This window comes from Gadus morhua, chromosome 15, assembly GCF_902167405.1.
Source record: "Gadus morhua chromosome 15, gadMor3.0, whole genome shotgun sequence".
NCBI lineage: Eukaryota > Metazoa > Chordata > Actinopteri > Gadiformes > Gadidae > Gadus > Gadus morhua.
The window spans coordinates 11,561,640-11,583,874 of NC_044062.1; the positions used below are offsets into that span (position 1 = coordinate 11,561,640).

Sequence of the window (22,235 nt, forward strand, 5' to 3'; positions counted from 1 at the left end):
AGGAGGCTCATCTGAGGGATGTTTTTGGATTAAGATTTAAGACGAATGACAGCTACCCTACAACGATACAATGACCCATTCACTCTATGGGCTGCCAGTTTCACAAAACCAAAGAAGAATTTTAAAGAGAAATCTAACAAGATGAATACAACAGAAGACCTACTGGTTGTGACGGAGCTTTCCACCACTGAGCCTATCTGAAAGATTCCGAGAGGACTATTCAAACAGGCCTGCCCTGAAGCAGAGTCCGTGGGGAAAAGACCGACCATGAGTTCTGCCGCCAGGGGGCCCTTCAGGCTGGATCCCAATCCGTATGACATTAAATGGGCCCCATCATTGTTTCAAGATGAGACTTCCAACTTTATGTGTCACAGGTTTATATGTTAAAACATAATAATGTCTCTCCATGTACTATCGTTTTGGGCCAGGGTCCACAATGTTTGAACCCAAATGTTTCCCCAACGGAGAATGTTTTATTCAAATGTGGTAATTGGGTGACTTAAGGTCAATTATTCGTTCAACCAATCACACACCCAGGCCCCCGTAAGCTTTCTTTCTTTGTTCATTTCTTGACACGAGTAATTGTATGACTTTTGTATGTGTATTTGCATATGGCGTGCATTCCCATAAATGTTTGTGAACGGCATTGACCGAAAGAATTTCTTTACATGTCTAGTGCTGCGAAGGGGCACACGTTGTACCCTGCATTAGGGGATATTTCGGTCGGTCGTATTATGTTCTAATAGAGTGCATTCATTCACATTAAGATAGTATAAATTGCTCCATACATAAAAATAGCCTACACGTTCCTCGAACAGAACAACTGCCCCCCTCCAGTTATAACCATTTAACAACCGCCATAAGCTCCCAGAAATGCATTTAAGAGCAACATTGTTTTCAATTTATTTATTTGGACCTATGGTACTGAGAAGTAGCCTAATTCTTTGCAACTGCACAGTCATGCACACGAGGCTACGTGTCACTTCTTCTGCCATTGAAAACAACGTAGGCTACTAGGCCTACTATCTCCTCAACTATCACTCCTGCGTAGGCTGTGGCCTGTTATCCACACATAAATGTAGCTGCTCAGTGGTTGGTCCTGGGCACTTTGGCAGTGCCTTGACAACTGGCAGCCTATCCACAGCGAGGTGTTAAATGCCGTGGGGAGGATGGTGAGGATTGGGGGTGAGGGGTGGGGAGGGGGGTAGGATGGCCTGACAGCAGGCAGCCAATGGTGAAGAATGGGTTGATGTCACCGTCGGAGCAATAGCGATCCAAACTCCCGCAGACAGCAGTTTTGTGACTTTCCCACCGAAACATCGTCGGACAACTTCATTTCGTGAACGTTTGTACCCGAATATAAGTAGATTCTACGCGTCTTATTTACTTTTCACTTTTAAATGCGTAGCATTGATGTTGCCGTTGAAAATAAGCTCACCGGTAGATGGCGAAGTTGGGACTTTTTACAATTTAAATTATGAAGAAAATAACTACGATGGACGCATTCAAATCCAATTCAATTATAATTGTTAATTCAATGATTAACAGAATTGTCTGAAGATGCAGTCAACAGTCAGGGGAGATTTGTTGAAGATCTTGGAAATATAACTTCAAGGCCATCAGTAGATCCAAAATACAACAGTTAGGCCATTTGATATTTGTATTAAGCAGAAATGAATTACAGAATAAGAGGCACAATGACAGGTAGAAAATTTGGTTTATTTATGGTGATTACAGTGGGTAAACATTCCTTGAAAAAATGTGCCATTGTTTTAAGACATTTGAAGTTCAAAGAAGTTAACACTGTAAAAACAAAAGAAACTACATTGAAAAAAGCTCAAATGTGACAAATATTAAACATCTGGGACATATTTGTGCAAACAACACATTGGTAGGCAAATTTAGAGACCCGATTAGTAACTCCATATATTTAATTTATTCTCTTTTACTACATGCACCACATGTGCAGAACATTACCCATAAGGCATTGGAGTCCAAATTCGGACCCAAACATATTTTTCCAACACATGTAGCTTCTAGTTACTGAACCACAACAGCCTTCACTGAAGAAAAGTAACAAGCAGAATGATCTGTACTCCCCAGCTAATCGAGGACACAAGCTACAAGCTAAAGAAACAACTCCTCTTTCCATCCAAGAGAGACAAGTGCACCTCGATGCTTCGGTCAAGAATGCGGGAGCTAAAAGGTATTGAAATCCAAAAATAATATATATATATTTATATAATAAACCCCCTTACCAACCAGAGGTATAAATATTTGTATACACAAGTGTATCGAAATGTATGATGGAAAGAACTTCATCTTATGAATGTGGAGATCATCTTCTTTAAGAGCACCTCGGGCAGGACAACTAGCGTGTAAAATATCAACACACACACACACAATCACCCACACACACACACACTCAGACAAACACACAGACACACACACACACACACACACTCAGACAAACACACACACTCGCACTTGAGAAGGATGGAAAAAGGACAGTTGCAACGGCACACTACATCTACCAGGGTTTGGAGTTGCGATGCACAGCAGTTCGTAGTTTAAGAAAAGCGTTGTTTTTTTACCAAACCGACCAAAAAAACCAAACCCCCGGAACTATCAAACTTACCGTTTGCCCTCGACAAGTGAGAGCAAAAACCTCAGACTAGACAAATGGGAACAAATCTAGCCTCCTTCTTGTCGTAGCGTGACACAACTTCCCCTTGAATAAATTATCGTCACTATTTACTTATTTTCAGAGTGCCACCGAATATTAATAAATAGCACATGGAAAAATAGGTGGTTAATGTTCTCTAATCACTGCTTTGACCCTGGAGGTCATGCGCACACACACACACACACACACACACACACACACACACACACACACACACACACACACACACACACCGAGCGGTTGGCATATTATCCTCAAAATAATAAGCCACTTTAATTCCAGTCTGCTGTCGAATCTCCGGATACCTTCCTTGTATCATGGCTGGTAAAAATAAAATTATAATAAAGAACCAAAAAGTAGCTGTGCTTACAAGCCCAGCCAACCATCTCCGACCAACAGTCTAGACATGTCACTGCATAATACAAAATAAAATTAAATAATAAAAACAAGCTTACAGAAAAGGTATAGGACCATTTAAAGCCAATATTACTCTCAAGAACTTATGAATATTTTTTTCCAAACTCATTAACAGAAGTAGACATAAGAACCATGATAATTTTTTGTTTGTCATTGTAATTTAACTAATTACAATAACTTCTACCACAATTGTCCCACCAAAAGGCTGGCCGGAATGGTCTTGCCAAGCTTGCTCTCGGGTAGGACAAAGTTGGTATCTGTTACTGCGAGTCTCCTCCCCCCTGACCTGATCGCTCCTCAGCCACTCTTGTTGCTGGCGTCACCAGTGCGCTGTCTACGAGCGCGGATCGTTTCCTGTGATACCTTCTTGCAGTCTGAGGCCAGGCCAAGGGAACACATGAGGTCTATAAAGACAGTGGTCAGGTTCAGCCTGTTGCCAAACTCGCTGGTGGCATAGTCGAAGGGGAAAGTGTGATGGTAGTTGTGGAAGCCCTCCCCTGTGAGTTCAAAGAAGAACAGAAAAAGGAAGAACATGGATTAAAAACTGTTTGCATTGAATGCATGATGGACTACCAGCTGCAAGATTCTGGGTTTGATCCCAAATGTTGACGCATTTGCATTCTTGAGAAAGAGGCCCAATCTGTTCACTCATAACAAACAACTCCCTACAAGTAGCTTTGGATGACAAAAAGTGTCTACATTACTAAATTGTAGATATTCCTCACTAAAAATACTTTTTTTTTTATACATCAACAATGACATAATATGGCTGATAAGTCAACCTCTTTGAAGTCACTTTTACCTAAAAGACTAAATTTAAAAAATCTAGGATGTCCCTAAGCAAAAATAAACATTTGCTGCCGGATGAGCTAGTTCTTCCCCATTATAAATGCTTAGCTAACAAAGGGCACCCAATGCCTAAGGCATACATGAATTCACAGAGACATGTTAAGACAAATATTGTCCATTCTTCGAAGCAGTAAAAATACAAAAGCCGCAAAAACCCAAGTGAAAGTCAACAGAAAGCCATGGTGGGATTTCTCCTACTGTGAACAATATGCATGTTCAATATGCACACACACACACACACACACACACACACACACACACACACACACACACACACACACACACACACACACACACACACACACACACACACACACACACACACACACACACACACACACACACACACACACGCGCATTCCACTGTGAAACCATGAAAGCAACCTTTTGGTTCCTTACCCACTGCGCTGAATGCCACGAAGCGGTTCTCCCGGGGGTTGATGCCCTGGTCGTATGGCCGGTTGCCCCACATGTGTGCAGCACTGTTAACCAGCCAGGTAGCATTGAGCACCAAGGCGTAGCGCATGAGGCCGGGCACGAAGTAGCCCACTGTCAGGGACTCGCCCCACAGGTACCAGGGTACTAGCATGGGCATCAGGAAGCAGAGCAGCAGCACAGCCAACTTGTAGTGCCTGGGAGAACAAGACCACACCGGTCACCAGAAACACGTGGCTAGGAGAAGGGCCAGCTATAAGGAATCCATTGAGTTGCATCCAACTCAACCCATTGCACCTTTTAAAACACCAAGTGACTTAGAGACAATATAATCAAATCTAAATTGAAATCGGATCACATTAAATGGATTGACATCTAAAAAGGAACAACACATTAAAACATGTCAATAAATACCGGGGGCCAAATTACCATTATTTATAATTAATGAGGGTAAGATACAAAGTAAAACAATAAGGACGAGATAGTGCGAGGACAAGTAGCCTGAACCCATATGATAGACGCTGGTCGGATGAACTCTCCGATTATCAAGTGCACTGATGAGAGTAAATAAATTAAATTGGAAGCCAATTAAATTGCCCTTGATCACATTTAAAGGTGGCATGGAACACACAAGGTGGCCCGGAACAAGGATTGACCTGCTGACACCATGCCCTAGTAAATTCATCCTGGCTGTGCATGATCCCATTTGTACCGGGGGCAGTTTTTGGTACCCTCTCTGACATTTATGGTCACCCTGACTCAGACCAAAGCTTCCCGAGTGCAGATAAGGACACAATACTTCGATAGCAGACAGAAAACCTTGCAATGTTTGTAAGTGGGATCTTTATATTTGATTGAAGGGCTGTCAATGCTGACAAGAATGTGATTACACCTGTTTTGGATCCGATAGTGGCAGTAAATAGCGATTAAAACAAAAGATAAACTATTTAAATTGCCAAAGTTGGCTGGCTGCATTAAAACTCCTAGACCTATGACATTGTCCAGTATTTAAAAAACAACATCAGCACTTTAGACTTAAGCACGACTCATATTCACGATCTACAGGTTTAACCTGTTAAATGTTGGCACTGTACTTTCTCACAAATGCACTACAGTGCACTCTTGGATTTACTCGAGGAATAAGGATTTCCTGGTGCTCGAAGAATGTAAACAACTTTTACTTTTTTTTTTTCTTACGACTTACAAGTCACTCGCAGAAAGTAGATAAAAAAATTGAACCATGCCTAACCTAATGTAAAGCTTCAAGAGGGGGGAAAATGGGTGAGTTCCTCTGTACATTTCTCTCTGCCCACACACGCAACGCACAGAGAACCCGACTCTGTTCTTATGCCCACGTACCGTCTTTGGAACATGACCACCGCGTCCGCCCTCAGGTCCGACAGCTCCAGCTTGCGCCCCTTCTCCAGGACGTCGGGGTGCTTGCGGACGAGCAGCCAGCCGATGTGGGAGAAGAAGAAACCCCTCAGGGCATTGTGGGGGTCGGCGTCCGTCTCCGAGTACTTGTGGTGGGTGCGGTGATCCCTCGCCCATTCGTAGATGTCATTCTGGTCAGGAGAGAGAATAAATCGAAAGTCAACAACCGCCTCCTGGGCATGCGAGGCATGTGCACGAGATAAGGACTGCTACATAGTTGTAGTCCTTTTTACATTGCCAGGCTTGGAAGGGTTCATTTAGATATATCGATTATTTAATAAAGTCATAAACACTGCATACCACTTGTATGCTGTGTACTGTTACATGCTGGACGAATGTGACAAAACAGAAGTCGTTGGCATGTCGCTTGTTGTTATGTCATGTCTACCATACATCATGTGCACAATTTGACTTAAAAACCACCACATTATACAACTGTGTTCTTTTAATTGCAACATGCTTGCGTCGTGTTTGCAGTGGTTTAGATTGCAGAAGTTTAGACCGCAGATCTTGTGTCCCCATTATAAGGTGGGTACATAGGGAGGATTCGAGAGTTCAGAGAGCGAGCAAGAAATGGAACTCAACAATGGAAAACGTGCCCTCCCTCTGTGAACCCTCCCTCCTTACATACGCCATCATTGAGTGGTGTTGCATTTCACGCATCTGTTAATGATAGCCGAGACGTATTCCCGAACCAATCACGGACACAATCCCCTGATTAGTCAGCAATGAGCAGGGAGTGGTCAAAATTCCATCTGAAGACTAAATCTAAATATCTGTAACAGTCTATCCTGGTGTGTTGGGGGGTACCTGGAATGCCATGGAGTTAGCCAGAGCCAGGAAAACTCTCAGGGGGAAGGATGCTTTGTAGGTCCGATGGCTCCATAGCCGGTGGGCCCCGGCAGTCACACCGAGAGCACTGATAATAAAGCACACTACAGCTACAAGAGAAAGGGGGAGGGTGGATGAACAAAAACATACATTAAAGAAACCTATTGACATATACACTATCCGTTATAATAAGGTTGTTTTGCCCTGTGAGCCGCCCCTTGAGCACATCATGCTATTCCCAATTTCCCAAGCTTCTACGCAGCATCGATGTCATGTGGGAGTTATTTATTTTCAGCGCCAGAGCTGAGGGTACACGCTGGTTTGTTCTCTCCTCCAGTTGTTGTTGCAAAAGTACTGAATGTGTTTCTATGTGTGGCCAGACGACGCCGTGGAATGGAGGAGCCGGGGGCTGTGACTGGCAAAGGGCATTCGCTTGTTGCGATGCTGTCCAGCAGCAACTTACAATGGAATGACTATTGGAATGGTGATTGTGCATTGTCTTCGCTGGTGAAATAATTTGCTGTGCAGCATTGCCAAGAAAAAAAGAACAGGAGGAGATGGGGAGGGGGGATTATGCAAGTGTCCCACTGGACACAAGGGGTTCAGTAATTCAAAGCATGGCTCTGTTGTCTACTTTATTGAGCATAAAGTCTAATTCCGCTATAAAGTGCGTGTTTACTTAGCCTCAAGTCTTGATTTGAATCAGCAAAGTTAAAGAAAAAGTGCTCAAAAACATGTTGGATTTCGCCCGTCCCGCCGTCACTTTGAGCGCCACGGGAATTTAGTTTTAAAAAGGGCGACATTTATCAAGAATGAGTGTTAACGAAACGAATTAACCATTTTGAAACCACACGGATCATTCATTAATCAACAGGGGACGGTTGTTGGACCCCGTGACTGTATTTCACCTACCAGCACACTGTGTTCCGTTTCTGGAATGTAGGGAGTGACTTCAATAGATACAAACAGGGAAAGAAAAAAAAACCGCCTGCCTAGGCTGTACTGTACTGTGTAGGCTACAGTTACTTACTCCATGCAAGGGTTAAAACTGATGCGGAAGGGATGAGCATCAGTCCATAAAGCGCTCCGGAGTGTAAAAGCAACATCAATATGATGTTTCTCCAGACGAGTCTCCTCGGCGGTTTAGGACCCTCTTTTTCCCGATATGTGTCATCAAATACATCTTCAACGGTCGATAATTCCGTCGCCGCATCCCCATTATGTTGCTTGCTGGGGTTGTGGTTCCTGGTATCCGTTTCTGTCATTTTAAACAGCGGTGCTGAAAAGAGAATAAATATTGGGTACAGTATCAGATACAAACATTCAAACAACGACTTAAGAGCTGGATCACAACAGATCACTCCAATCCGGCGTGAGGAACTTCAGCGCAGGTTCTTCATGCTTTCTGACAGCGACTCCATGCATCCGATCGTTAACTACGCATTCGTTTCTGGTATTTTTTCTCCAGCGCTCAACGAGAGCGGACGAACACATCTGTACTTTTACTCACCTTTTTAAAGGGTGTAGACGTGACGGGCGTTTCTCGTTGAAGTCAAGTCGTCGCTTAAGCCGCTGCGAACCTTGTTGGTAATAACGTGAAGGATAAGATGCGAGTGAGGTGGATCGTCGACTGGTTACCTAAGGTTCTGATTCATTCTTCGACGGCGTTTCACAAGTACCCCTAGCTGCAGACAGCGGGAGTGGGCGGAACAGGCGGAAATTGATGCCCCCCAGTGCCCCATTGGTTGCCCGTTTATCTGATGTTCTTGGACGGACGGAATTCAGATTCTGTATTAGATAAGGTGATGATAAGGTTTTCATTATTGCACAGCTTGTTACAACACATTGCGAAACAGCCGTGACAGGACGATTTGGCTTCGAGACCCAATGTTGAGATGTCACTCAAACTAGACCTAACTAGGTCATTGTCTGTGGCTGGCTGGACTACGAGTAACTCGATTACAATTTGCGTTTATGATGTAGCCTGGCCCTAATCCATTAAATTTCCTGTTTGCAGATTGACATAGGCCTATATAGTGCTAGGAGAGTATAACCTGATAAATATATATCTACAGTTGAAACACTGAGTGAACTTTTCAATTTATTCATCAGTTAACGTGGGATATTATGAGTGTGACTATATATAGTCTATATATTATTTAAGAAAATCGCACAAAATCCTTGTGGTCTAAAAGAACCTGATGGATGGTTGAATAGGATGGTTAGATATATTCTTAATCATGAAATGTAAACAACCTGTAGCTCAATAAACACAATTTAATCCACAAAATAACAATTAGTAATACACAAAAAGATTTGCCGGCAAAAATTAGGCCAACCTACACTACACATAATGCTACCATACTAAACTGTTTAAATGCAAGATCTTGTTGCATACAACTGGATCCAAGTGCAAAAATGATTGTGCAATGACAGGAAAGCGACTTGAAATGTATGGTAAGCAGGGCTAATATGGATGGTAAAAAAGCAGACGCAGATTGATATCAGTGCAATCCAATGTAGGACAATAGACCTAATATCTCATCATCAATATCATATGAGCTCGTGTGGGACAGAGATATAGTGCGTTAACAGGTATAAGTGATGGTTGGATTGTTGTATAATTGAAGCATACATTATTTTCCAATATTTTGACCCAACCTAATGGCCGAGGTGCCGCCCCATGTCCCTTATCTATGATCGGATGATTATAACCCACTCAACCGTTTCGTGCCATGCACCAACATCCCAATCTCTTTATTTAAAAAATTATATCATATAGATACAGTTTATTGTGCAACAAAGTAAACACATTTGCTCATCCCATTGGGGGTGACTGAACTCGCAATGAGGGGACGGACATCAGCACTGCATTACCCCATTCAAAAGAATAATGGTAAACTATGTTGCAATAAATTACTGCACTTCTCTTGTGTTGACCTACTTTACCATTCAGCACATGAACTATAGTTAACTGAAAGTGTGACCATAATCTATTGTGAAACAATTACTTTTTTGACAATGTGACATGATATACTAGACACGTGGAAGCCCAAACAGTACCATCTAGTGGTTGAGTACAGCATTAGAGCAGTGGACAAATTGGATTGGTCAATCTAATTGGGTAGAAGAACACATTCTTCACTTGAATGAATGCAGTAGCTGTTTATGCAAGTATACACGATCATTCCTCCATTTAAAACAAAAAAACAAAAAACTAGCTAGCAGGATTTAATACCATATAAAAATATAAACATAAAGTTCCAAACCTATCTCTCAAAAAGTAACACCAGTTCACAATGCTCTGTGTGTGGGAACATATCGATTGGCACAGCCACTCTCGGGGTAAAGGCCTCCCCTGTGAGTTTCTTCTGTGGGTCCGGAGGGCAGCAAAGCTCAATGAAGTTCCTCATGGCCTCTCCATCTGGTTTACAGGAAACGTAGACCAGTCTGCGCACGTCGGGTTGGTTTCGCAACGCCCGGACCACGCGGTAGTGAAGCCCGGCTCGGGCAGGGTTGACCAAAGCCGCCATGCCGCCACCGCCACTTCCTTCTTCGGAACTGCTCAGCTGGGGAAAGATCCTGGGAAGGATCACCTCTGCTTTTCCGGCGAGAAACTGGCAGTTGAGCACACCATTGAGCGCGGCATTGTGTCTGGCGTCCTCCACCGCCTGTGGGACCAGCTCCACCCCGACGACCTGCTCCACCGCGGGGGACAGGGTGATGCCGATGGCGCCCGTGCCGCAGCACACGTCCAGAAGGGTACCACCCACCCTATCCGCCACCCCTTCCGGGAAGCACATCTCCCGAGCCACGGTGAAGAGCACTTCGGCTGCAGCCGTGTTCACCTGGAAGAAAGCGTCCGGGGAGATGCGGAACTTGAAGCTCAGCAGCTGTGAATGACATAAATGATGATCACGCAAACCGCTATGTGAATGCAACTGCTATTAATTATCATTTAGTAATATTGTTGACGCTTTAAACCCGCACTATGTAACTATGCACAACTCAAGCCACTCAAGAGTGCAGATTTAATATCCAAAGGGATTTGTCCTATTTGTATTAGATACTAAATAATGATATGTCATTATTTAGAAGGCAGGGTCGAGACATTTTAGTCAAGGGTGCCAACAGGGGACAAATTGGGGTTTAAACTCCAAACCAGAAGTCAACCCCCTAACTGCCGCAGGCTACGAAATGACTGAGCAAATATGAATTATATATTTTTCTGCTTCATTCTTTTGAGGCAGGGGGAAGTGGCAATGGTATCTTTCAAATACATCATTTCTTTCAATACTTAGAATACTCTCTGGTTTACAGTATGTGGTGGAACAAGTTCCTGTGTGTGTTATCAGAACTCACCTCTTCGTGTATATGTGCCTGGCCATACAAGAGTTGGTATGGGGATTCTTCGTGATCACAGCGGGTCATGGAAGTCTCTTGGAAGAACAGTGAGTAGAGCTCACAAATGGCTCCCGGGCCCTTTGTGAAGTAATCCACAAGGGCTTGTTTGTGAATTGCTATCTCCTCTGGGACAAGTGTTTGTGGGTGAAAATAGACTATAACCATAGTGTGGCCCTTTGCATTGGTCCTGACCGTGACCTCTCTCCAGTGACCTCCTTTATGGAACAGAAGGCATGAATCTAAGGGAGATAGACGAATGAATTCTTGGTAGCATCTGGCCACTTGTTTGTGCTTTTCAGGCATGTTCAGAAGGTGGTCTCCATTGACGCAAATAATGTTTCGGTCCCTGCCAGTACCAACATAAAACCCGACTGTTTTAGGGTTGCCATCCACGCCTTTGTTGACAGAGAATGTAGACTTATTGCGATAGAAGTCCCTAACTGGTGATGGCATTATAGGCAGAACAGAGAAGCCCGACGTATCGTTGACCACCGGTGATTGCTGAGCTAAGATTAAATGGGAAAGCTGGGAAGAGAATTGTTTCAGTATATTTTCCTGGTTTTGCTGTTTGATGTGAAGTTGTTCATCATAACTGAGCCTCCAAAGGGGTGTCACAGCATCAGCCAGTCTGTCTTCCCAGGACATGCTTTCATCGAAAGCTTTCATGTTTTGTTTCTTTCTCCGTATTTTCTTTGGCGGTTTGACTTTAAAAATATCAACAGTTGATATGCAAAAAAAGGACTTCCATAGAAAGCCCTGGAGCTGACGTTGAAAAGTATTGACCGGCTTCATGCATGGGACTGTCAAAGCCATATTATTAAAATATTAAGGCAACGAGGAATCACAGTCTCACCAAAGTATGTTTACAATAAATTGAGAACAAACGTGTTTGACTCGCAGAGAGGGAGTGGTTGCGACCACGGTTTGCTGCAAAAAAAGTTTATCCTTCAGAAACGCTTAGAGATGACGTGTCCGAGACGTGTGCGTCACCTTTACGCGTCCCGGGGCAAGTAAACAGTTCCGCTGTGTCGCGATGGACTCAAACAAGGACGAAGCCGAGCGGTGCATAAATATCGCTCGAAATGCGATAAGCAACCACCAAGCGGAGAAGGGCAGACGTTTTTTGGAAAAGGCACAACGTTTGTATCCAACAGACCAGGCAAAAAGTATGTCGAATCAATGCCTGCCTCCGCTGCGTTTCTTGTTTCAGTCGGAGGGCCAACACTTCCAAATCCAGTCAGCTAATGTTAGCATCTCGAATCAGCACAAGCTGTTCGTAGATGAAACTGGTATATGTAGTTCTTTACTTCGGCCAGTGTTATCCTCCTCCTATTGTTCATTAATCCAGACTTTTGATTAGACTTAGACCCCATTGCCATGTTTGTGGTTGCAGTTTGGACAACACTTTCATAGCAATATAGTTAGCTGCTACGTTGCTAGTCTTAAGCTGCTTGAACTCAAAGTGTGTTGCTTAGTACCGGTATTTGAAAATTAATTGGCGTATCTGTCTGTACTGATATAACGTCCTTTCTTTAATAGATCTATTAGAGTCGTTATCACAGAATGGAAAGCCCCCAGACAGCAATGACAATACTATGAACGGAGATGGACCCAGAATGAAACATCGCAGCAAAGCAGACGAAGCGAATGGGTCAGGAGAGGGGGCCGCCGAGACATCCAAACCGTATACGGCAGATCAGCTTGACGCGGTCAAAAAGTGAGCTTGTGTTAACCAGGCTCAGTCAATGATGCATTTTTTATGATGTGGCTGAAGTTCCCCGGCAGGTAGCTGTATCTAGGACCAGTTCACCTCTCCAATGACTTGAGTTGTGCAACATGTCCTGCTGTAGCTATGTTATGGGTTTCTGTTATCACGTCTGTTTCCATAACCTGATCTTGTTCTTTGTTATTATGATGATTGTGCGCTTAAAGGATCAAGAGTTGTAAAGATTACTACCAAATCCTTGGTGTTGAAAAGGATGCAGTGGAGGAGGATCTTAAGAAAGCGTACAGGAAGCTGGCTCTGAAATTCCATCCAGATAAAAACCACGCACCAGGAGCCACGGAGGCCTTCAAAGGTGAATAGCTGCTGTCCCTCTATCATAGCATGATAAGTACATTGATTTACTATGATCGGCCAAGTCAGTAGGTTTATACAACAGAAACACTGATGGGGTTAGGACCAAATTATACTTCTGTGTTGAATAGTCAATTTAGGTATGCCGTGGGTAACTCGCAGGGGCACCCTTCAAAAATATGGAAGCACAGACTTTCCTGCTAGGTTTTCCAGTGAAATTATGATGGACTGTTTAGGTACGCAAAAGTAATTAGAAAGAAAAGACAATAAAAAAAAAAGTTCATCTTTGCAACAGATCACTGAATTAGAGTTATTGTGACTTTTGGCGGATTGAATCACCATTGCAGAAACATAAATGCAATCACTGACTCAGATCTGTCGCACCTACAGTGGTATTTCAACATAGAAAAATGGTTGTCGCCCATGGGGATCAATTCCCACTGGGACTTCCCCCAATCTAAGAATAGACACATTCATGTTGTTATCGTGGCTCCCATCTTTTGGATAGCAGTCTAACCAAATGTCCTGTATTATTCATATGGCCATGTGCTCCTGTTTCTGTGAAACCAGCTATCGGGACTGCCTACGCGGTGCTCAGTAATACGGAGAAACGGCAGCAGTATGATCAGTACGGGGAGGAGCAGTCACACCCCACCAGACAGAGGCAGCACCAGCGCCATGACTTTGAGGCGGACATCTCTCCAGAGGATCTCTTCAACATGTTCTTTGGGGGCGGATTCCCATCCAGTAAGGACTATTTTGTACTTGCTGCTGAGGTGGTCCCCGTTGACGCGAATTATGTCTTGGTCCCTGCCAGTACCAACATAAAACCCAACTGTCCATAGAATGACTCCACCTCTATGTTGACCGGGAATGTAGACTTATTGTGATAGCCCTACCTAACCGGGGATGGCATTATAGGCAGAACAGAGATCCCATCCAGTCAGTACTGTTTACCATTCACCAACAAACTCTGAGAAAGCTATCGTGCACAATGTTTATTTCACCACTTTGTGGCTTGTTGGCTGAAATAAAAGGTGACGTAGGTACGATCCCAGAGATGTAAAAAGTGAGTGAGACGGTGTTGGAGAGCAAGCTTTTGAAATCAACCAACCCCAAAAAGTCCCCTCTTTCTCAGGCCCGTCCTCCTTACGTTTATCCCCCATTGAGAAGTGTTTCATTTCAAATTGGCAAGAAGGTTTCCAAGAACGAATCACGGAGGAGATGACCTGATTGGTCCGTAATGAATGGCCCTTAGTGCCTGTACAAAACATGCAAAAAGTAATAAACACAAGCAAATTAGGACAACACATCGCTGCAATAAAACCATTTGACAAAGGAAGGGCTTCCAGGGAGACACTTAAAGTGATGGACACGCTTGGTGTTGCCGTAAAAGTTTTTGAGTCATGGCCTTATTAAATTCGACAATCTGTTTGTGGTGTTGGAAATAAATGTAAGTGTTTTTGGTTTGTTTTAACATTGTGGATCGTATGATTCAGATATTATTACAGTGTCACTACGTGTTCATTTCTTTTAAGTGTACTCTGGACGCACTTCCGTTGACATATGGTGTAGTTGCAGTTGGTTTCTGTGTTGTATTGTCTGGTTTTTACCGACTGTTTTCTAAATGTGGCAAATGTGTTGCCCAATTGATGAAAATGTTTTCTTAGTTTACTTGTGTTTTGTCTATTTGTATGCGTTTTCTTAAGTTACAGTGTGTCTGGGTCCACTTGATGAAGTTGTGTTCTTAATTTGCATGTATATGTCCATTTTTTTATGGGTTGTCTTTAGTTGCATTGTGCTGAGCTCTCAGGGCCAGCAAGGAAATTGGCCGAGGGTAAAATCTATTAGCTCATACAGAGACAGGCATTTTTACCTCAAGACAGATATTCTCACAGTGCATTGCCTTTGAGTGTCATCAAACACGACACTCAAAAGTGGTCTCTAATGTTGCCTTCAGCACTTTTTTTTTCTTTAAGATATGCATGTTTGTTACTGGGCTATTTCATTTTTACTAAATAATTTGATTTTGGTCATCATCTCCTAGTATCTCTACACACGTTCACATGTCACTTTGACGTATGGTGAAAGCAGGATTGACCGATCGGTATAGCAGCCTGTTTGAACTATCGCTGATGTTTACCGACTGATTAAAAGTTGCATGTGGGCTGTGAGGTGTCACAAAGAGGTCATGTGTATGCAGCTCCTCGTCCTGTCCAACCAGCTTTCAAGGGCTGACGTAGAATCAAACCCTTGCAATCATACGATTGACAGACGTGTTCCCCTGAAAAAAAACATGCCAAGCCTCTTTGGCGTGGTTCTTTTCTCCTTATCTCAATGCTTTTACATTTACATTTATTTCACTTTTATATATACATATGGCTTGATTTTACTTTCACTGCTGTCTTTCTTTTCTTTAAGGCAATGTACATGTTTACAGAAATGGCAGAATGCACTTTGCAAATCAACACAGACAAGAAAGGAGAGAGCAACAAAGAGAGGCAAGTCTTGTGTGTTTTGATGTAGCACACTACGTCTTGGACGTTAGACGGTCTGCAGAAGAGCACTGCGCCTAACATCTACGGTCATGGGTGTGTAGTACTGCACTGAATCTTTTGGGCAGCTCTCTCAACAAGGTGATGTGTTTTCTCTCCACAGGGAGGCCTGGCCCTGTTTATCCAGCTCATGCCCATCCTTATCCTCATCGTGGTTTCTGCTCTCAGCCAAATGATGGTCTCCCAGCCCCCCTACAGCCTTAGTTACCGCTCGTAAGCCCTTTAAAAATGGAAAAAGTTCATTTTGTTTAGGTCGTGAAGTCCGGCAGATGATTCATCCTTTTCCTATCGTTTAGTTTGTGCCCTCATATTCTATTGTTTCAATGTTTCGCCAGTTCATCTGGACACGTTCAAAAGAGGCATACGTCCGTGCTGAAGGTGCCTTTCTACGTGGGAGAGCGCTTTCATGAAGAGTACTCTGGAACTAACCTGAAGCAAGTAGAGAAAAGTGTGGAGGAAGACTATATCTCCAACCTCAGAAACAACTGCTGGAAGGAGAAGCAGCAGAGTGAGTTTGCCTGATCTGGTTGGTTTCTGTGGAGTTCATTTTATGTTTAAAATCGTTTTTTCATGGTGTTTGTGCTTACTCAATGCAATATTCTTTCACTTAAATAACAAGGTTGTATGAATAACCTCTTGACTTCTTATTTGAAATCTTTTTCTTTTTGTCAAATATCACTTATAGTAAAATAAATGTGGGTTAAAATTCAACCTATAAAGTCTATTCCAGCAGTTGAATGTATACATATTGTGGAATATATTTAAAATGTTTATCTTGCACCATTGCAACCCACTGACGTATGTTTTTGGATGTTTCTATTTTTCTTTGTCTTTCCAGAGGAAGGCCTACTGTACCGTGCCCGATACTTTGGAGACTCCGATTTATACCAGAGGGCACAGAGAATGGGAACCCCCAGCTGCTCCAGGTTGTCTGAGATACAGGTTCTAATCCATGGCTAGAAATCATTGACGCACATTAGGGTGAGTGGCTTAAAAGACCCTGATTGTTATCCTTGGCTAATATGTTCCAAGTCCTTTGTTTGTCATATACTCTGTATACTAGCGTAATGTGGAGTGAAATAACCTGCATCAAAAAAATATGTATGCAATGTGATTGAAATCATGTCACATTCATTAATGATGCACCTTTCCATCCTGTCCCCATGGCTTTAATGAATTAATTAATGAATCTATCATTAATGTAAGCACTCCTGCACATTGCTAATTTTCTCCCTTGTTTTCTCAGGTCATTAGAAACTTGAATTGAATTAGAAGAAATATGTTGGCGCAACTCAAATTGGAGTATATGACTGCAGCAAAAAATACCGTGAAAATCCGAAAACTACCATTAGCATTGTGGACAACAGATTTCATCAGAGGAAGCCCTTTGCAACTGCTGGCTGAATTCTTGCAGGACTGGGACATGCTGTGAGTCGATTGTTGACATTTTTTTTCCTATAGTGTCTTCAAGATGGCGTCCAACTGAAAAGATTTAAAGAAGGCAAAGAAGAGAGAAAATGTTGTCTATTTGAATGGCATATCAATAATGCTAAGATTTCACTGTCTATATCCCAAGTCTTTTTTTTTTTTTTTAATGAAAAAGGAAAAAAAGAATCCCCTGGCCTTCTTGTAGATGGGGCACCTGAGCCACTGACTAAATATAGTAATTTTTATAGTTCATACCAATGTAAATATAAATTTACTTTTAACAGTGCAGGATTCAATTGCATTAAGATACAAATCCTTCTATAATTTAATGTTATTCTGTGGGTTTGCTTGTAGCTTGTTCGATTATGATTATCCAGAATCAAACAAACCTGTATTTATTAAATTAATCCCGCTAAAATTGTATTAAAGTTTGTTGAAATAATGTTTCCCTGTGACCGTCTTTTATAACCTGTCTATTATTGCTGGGTAGTTTGGGAGGGCAAACACATTTCAGAGACAATTTTGGAAAATAATTTATTTATTTTTGTCACTGCAAAAAGACATATTTGACTATCAAATACATGCAGATGGTGTAGCTTCCAGTAATTCATATTCCAAAGATGAGCACTGAACTGTTCCATACCCACAACGCCCAGCATTATATCATTCATTCAACTAGAAAAGCTGCCATTAAACATGTCAGTTGGTCCTGCAATTTTTTTTTGGTATGGGTCTACAGTGCTGAAGACAACATCTTCAATCACTCGACCAGAAAAAAAGCTTTTCTCGTTTTACATTAGTATAATGTAAGTCTATTGCATATTGAAAATAACTACAGTGCTTTAACAAGATATCTGTTCTCCTATATAAGGACCCTTTTAAACTTGTAACCGGTCTTCCCCTAGTAAGAGTGCTTTTGATGGCGTTTGACTTTTACATCCATCGTTATAACAGCAGGAGACACGTTGCTCAGCAACACACCTCAACCACCAGTTCTCCTGAACAGTACAACTTCCTTTTGATGGCCCGGAAGCTAGGACTGAGTCTGAGGGTTTTAGGACGTCGGGCGTTGGCACTTTGTGGAGTGTTGGTCTTGAAGAGTTTTTGAACTTTCGGCCAGAACCCCCCGGTATTCGTCCTCAGCACTAGGGTTACGTGAAACGTTGGTACGAGGCTTGCATCCACAGCTATTTGCTCCACGCAGCACACGTCTCCCTGGCCTCCATTGTCGACACACAGGTCTATAAGCGCCCCCCGGAGGCCGCAGGGCTCAAAGGCAGCCAGATGGACGAGCTCTTGTCCGATGCTGTGCAGCAAGCGGTCAGGTAGGATCAGCTTTGAGCTGCCGGCAGCTCCCAGAGAAGCGTCGCTCAGACTGCGAGCTATGGTGGCCACTATCTCCTCAGACAGCGTTACCTCCAAAGGGTCGAAGAGGACGCTGCTTTCTGACTCGGAAAGTGATAAGTCTACCACAGATCCTAAAACAAGATCAAAGTTTAAGGGTTAAGGGTGAATGAATTGTCAATTCAATGTAAAGAAACGAACAGTCTGAACGAACGTCATTCAGACTGTAATGGTTTAAGACCCGTTAGATGTGTTGCACCTTGTCATTCGGAGATAAAATAAAAAGCAGTTGACTCCTGCAACCCTTACCAGTAGGACTTTTTCTGCAGTGCTCTGCTGTTGTTCCCGACTGATATGTCCCTTTTAGTTCTGCCAGCCTTTGTAGTAGACTGCCCACTGACAGTCGTTTGGAGACCCTGTCCTCAACCGGGGACGGGGGGAAACTGCCGTCCATTGATTGCGAGCAAGAAAACGACATATTTAATACAAAGGAAAAAGTGTTACTGTTAAAACAAAAAGTGCTTGGCTATTACCCCTAACCAGACCAGACCAGCTGGAAAACACTGGAAACAATGGGACAAAGCCTTAAATACCCATGCCTAAAGGCCCCTCCCATATATTTGTTCAGCCAATGATCGTTCAGAACACGTCTCTAACTCTGCCTGGTAACATTTGGTCTACACAGCGACACCCCCCCCCCCCCCTATCCCCCACTCCCACTCCCCTAACTTTCAAAGGACTTGTCTATAAAGCGATTTGAATATCTTGCTAAACGTTTCACACGTCTAGCACGTATCTTGAAACCATTGATTTCAACATAGATTGGCGTCAGGACTTGTTTCCCCTTAAACCTGTTTTGAATTATGTAGCCTAACGTTACCTATCTAAGCAAAGACATGTGTCACACTTTGCAATGTCATCTATTTGCTAAATAAACTAGCCGATTATTGATAAAAAAAAGGCCTATTTGGTAGACTCCAACAGACCGCACACAGTAACTTTAAATGATAAAGGATTCACACAATAACTTGGAAGAACAAAGGATTCAGAAAATGAGTTTAGTTCTACGATTTAGGACACGTAGACTTTCAAACATTTATGTCAAATCTAGATTATAAAAATGTTACTAACAGCTTCATGAATGTTATAACATCTCCACATGGTGGCATCAGTACACCGCCCCTGACGGTCAAAGTAGTGATGATTCATTCGTTTCTCGACAAATTAAGAGCTGCGTTCAAGCACGTCTTCACCCGACGTCCACCGCATTTTCTTGTGGTCCGTTATTAAAAGTAGGAAAACAGATTATGTCAGAATTATCATTTCTTTTTACATGATTAAAGCCATTATTGGAGCCTACATTGTCTAGGACAGCTTGACATTGTTAAACACCGTTGTTTTATATTTTATTGTGCAACACTTAAAATGCCTTCCCCAATATACTCCCATAAAAAGTAAGGCCTACATAGGCCTATATTGTAGCGTACGAGGGAGAAAAGGGGACACATCCACACGGCTTTTTGCTCTTCTTGGAACACGATGAATGAATCCACTTTTGTTGATTAATTCGGCCAGCGGTGCATGGGTCATGGACGGGTTTGCCTGTCTGTAACTATAGTAACACCGGGCTGATGCGAAGTCCAGTTCACTCAACAAGGGGGGATGAAGTAGCCTTAAGATATTATTTGTATCCTCAGAAACAAGATATAGTAGAATATACCAACTGTTTATCTCCATTAGTCTAGTTTATCCTCTCCCTCTAGTCTAGTCATTCAACACCGAGCAGTGTCACTAGTCTCTGTGTCCTTGTGTGTCTGCGGCACCTGAGAGAGAGCTGCGGTTCTTCCCATGGTGATTTATTGCTCGAGGTGGCAGAAACGGATCTCCGCCCCTGCAAGACCATCGATGGGGTAATCCAACCTGAGGGTGCGGGCACATGTTCTTTATCATCCAATTAATTAGTTCGAATCTTTCACAGCGTTTTCGATGTAGTGCTTATAGACATTTTTTCTGCTTCATATGGTTCCTTCATTTTGGCTATCTTAATTAGTCGTCTACCAAACCACTCTGTACATTATGGTATGCGAATCCTATGCAGCCTTTATATATATAGCCTATATATATATATATATATATATATATATATAGCGAGATTTGCTAAGATGTGCAAATGTTGCCATCCCTTCAAATCCAGTTCTTTCTTGGATAACGGGGGCTGGACTGACCGTAAACTATAGATTAGTATTCGGCTAAACTGTTAAGCCTGCCCCGACCCCTTGACCTTACTGTTACTGGCCACTGAATCAAAACATTTGTGGGTCTTCTTTTTTTTCAGCCATCACCCTGGTAAACATGGACTGATCCAGAATTAACACCAAACGGTTGCTCACCATTTGGTGACTGAAAACATAAAAACATTCAGGGTTGCAAATTAAAGCAATGAGTTTTCAGATTGTCAATATTCGGATCAAGTAGGATAACTTTCTGTTGCTTTAATTTAAACGTTATGTCGGTTATATATGTCAATGTAGGTAGGCTATATTTATTTGTCTATATTGGTTCACTGCAATTGGGCTGCCAATATCTAACGGACTTTAATAAATATAATTTTTCCTGCTGATTTTCGTAGACAGAAAAAATCCCAAGTAAATTGCACACGTATGTCTCTCTGTCTCTGTCTCTGTCTCTGTCTCTCTCTGTCTCTGTCTCTGTCTCTGTCTCTCTCTCTCTCTCTCTCTCTCTCTCTCTCTCTCTCTCTCTCTCTCTCTCTCTCTCTCTCTCTCTCTCTCTCTCTCTCTCTCTCTCTCTCTCTCTCTCTCTCTCTCTCTCTCTCTCTCTCTCTCTCTTTATATGACTCCCTCCCCCTCTCTGTCTTAGCTTTGTATAGGCATCAAATCTAGAGTCGATGACAGGACCACGGGATCACAGGATCACATTACAATCAGCAATTTCCCTTCTCCTGCTTCACGATAATTAGATTACATATTTTCCTACCGGCAGCTCTCTTTACTTGTGCTCTTTGATTGATGCAATTGTGAAATCGAAAATACAATTATGATCGAACTTGTTGATACACACCTGTGTTAACCCCAAAGTGTACTGTTGTCCTCTTTGTTTGTGCACCATTTAATTTGATTTGCATTCAAAGCTTCACCCTTCGTCCCTCTTTCAGGCAGCTGAGTTAAAGAGCCCATAAAAAACACTGTTTGGGCTGCATTTCAGTCAACATTAATTCTGTATTCTGTTTAATCTTTATCTATTTCTGTATATCTATCTATATCTCCATATATGTGTGTGTATGAGTGTGAGTGAGTGGGTGAGTGTGTGTGTGTGTGTGTGTGTGTGTGTGTGTGTGCGTGTGCGTGTGCGTGTGCGTGTGTGTGTGTGTGTGTGTGTGTGTGTGTGTGTGTGTGTGTGTGTGTGTGTTTGCGTGCGTGAGTTCGTGCGTGCGTGCGTGAGTTCGTGCGTGCGTGCGTGAGTTCGTGCGTTCTTATCGGTAATGTATATGACCTGAAAGGTGTATGGATGAATTACCCACCCGATCAGTTTCATCTCATAAGTTAACACCTCCCTATCTATTTCTGCCCATCTTTCGCTCGCTCTCTCTCTCTCTCTCTCTCTCTCTCTCTCTCTCTCTCTCTCTCTCTCTCTCTCTCTCTCTCTCTCTCTCTCTCTCTCTCTCTCTCTCTCTCTCTCTCTCTCTCTCTCTCTCTCTCTCTCTCTCTCTCTCTCTCTCTCTCTCTCTCTCTCTCTCTCTCTCTCTCTCTCTCTCTCT

General features: G+C 42.7%; 4 protein-coding genes across 5 annotated transcripts; 1 reads left to right on the top strand and 3 right to left on the bottom strand.

Moving 5' to 3' along the window:
* Positions 1 to 1,698: 1,698 nt before the first annotated feature.
* Positions 1,699 to 8,367, bottom strand: scdb (stearoyl-CoA desaturase b). The gene is made up of 6 exons (XM_030378928.1): positions 8,163 to 8,367; positions 7,683 to 7,931; positions 6,632 to 6,762; positions 5,747 to 5,952; positions 4,352 to 4,584; positions 1,699 to 3,600 (listed from the first exon to the last, which is right to left on the bottom strand). Exons 2-6 carry the CDS (start codon positions 7,915 to 7,917, stop codon positions 3,401 to 3,403), a joined length of 1,005 nt encoding a protein of 334 aa, XP_030234788.1. The 5' UTR covers positions 7,918 to 7,931; positions 8,163 to 8,367; the 3' UTR covers positions 1,699 to 3,400.
* A 547-nt stretch (positions 8,368 to 8,914) lies between these two features.
* Positions 8,915 to 11,944, bottom strand: trmt2b (tRNA methyltransferase 2B). Its single transcript, XM_030378914.1, has 2 exons — positions 11,015 to 11,944; positions 8,915 to 10,545 (listed from the first exon to the last, which is right to left on the bottom strand). Exons 1-2 carry the CDS (start codon positions 11,867 to 11,869, stop codon positions 9,922 to 9,924), a joined length of 1,479 nt encoding a protein of 492 aa, XP_030234774.1. The 5' UTR covers positions 11,870 to 11,944; the 3' UTR covers positions 8,915 to 9,921.
* Positions 11,945 to 12,034: 90 nt separating this feature from the next.
* On the top strand, positions 12,035 to 17,558 carry dnajb12a (DnaJ heat shock protein family (Hsp40) member B12a). Of its 2 annotated transcripts, none has more exons than XM_030378923.1 (9): positions 12,035 to 12,222; positions 12,596 to 12,773; positions 12,989 to 13,134; positions 13,704 to 13,880; positions 15,555 to 15,634; positions 15,792 to 15,901; positions 16,024 to 16,196; positions 16,527 to 16,669; positions 16,935 to 17,558. In XM_030378923.1, exons 1-8 carry the CDS (start codon positions 12,090 to 12,092, stop codon positions 16,646 to 16,648), a joined length of 1,119 nt encoding a protein of 372 aa, XP_030234783.1. In that variant the 5' UTR covers positions 12,035 to 12,089; the 3' UTR covers positions 16,649 to 16,669; positions 16,935 to 17,558. The 2 variants fall into 2 exon arrangements, with proteins under 2 accessions (XP_030234783.1, XP_030234784.1); XM_030378924.1 differs by having other exon boundaries at positions 17,150 to 17,342.
* Positions 17,559 to 17,639: 81 nt separating this feature from the next.
* LOC115559817 (DNA damage-inducible transcript 4 protein) lies at positions 17,640 to 19,043 on the bottom strand. Its single transcript, XM_030378931.1, has 2 exons — positions 18,770 to 19,043; positions 17,640 to 18,594 (listed from the first exon to the last, which is right to left on the bottom strand). Exons 1-2 carry the CDS (start codon positions 18,936 to 18,938, stop codon positions 18,086 to 18,088), a joined length of 678 nt encoding a protein of 225 aa, XP_030234791.1. The 5' UTR covers positions 18,939 to 19,043; the 3' UTR covers positions 17,640 to 18,085.
* Positions 19,044 to 22,235: the final 3,192 nt, after the last annotated feature.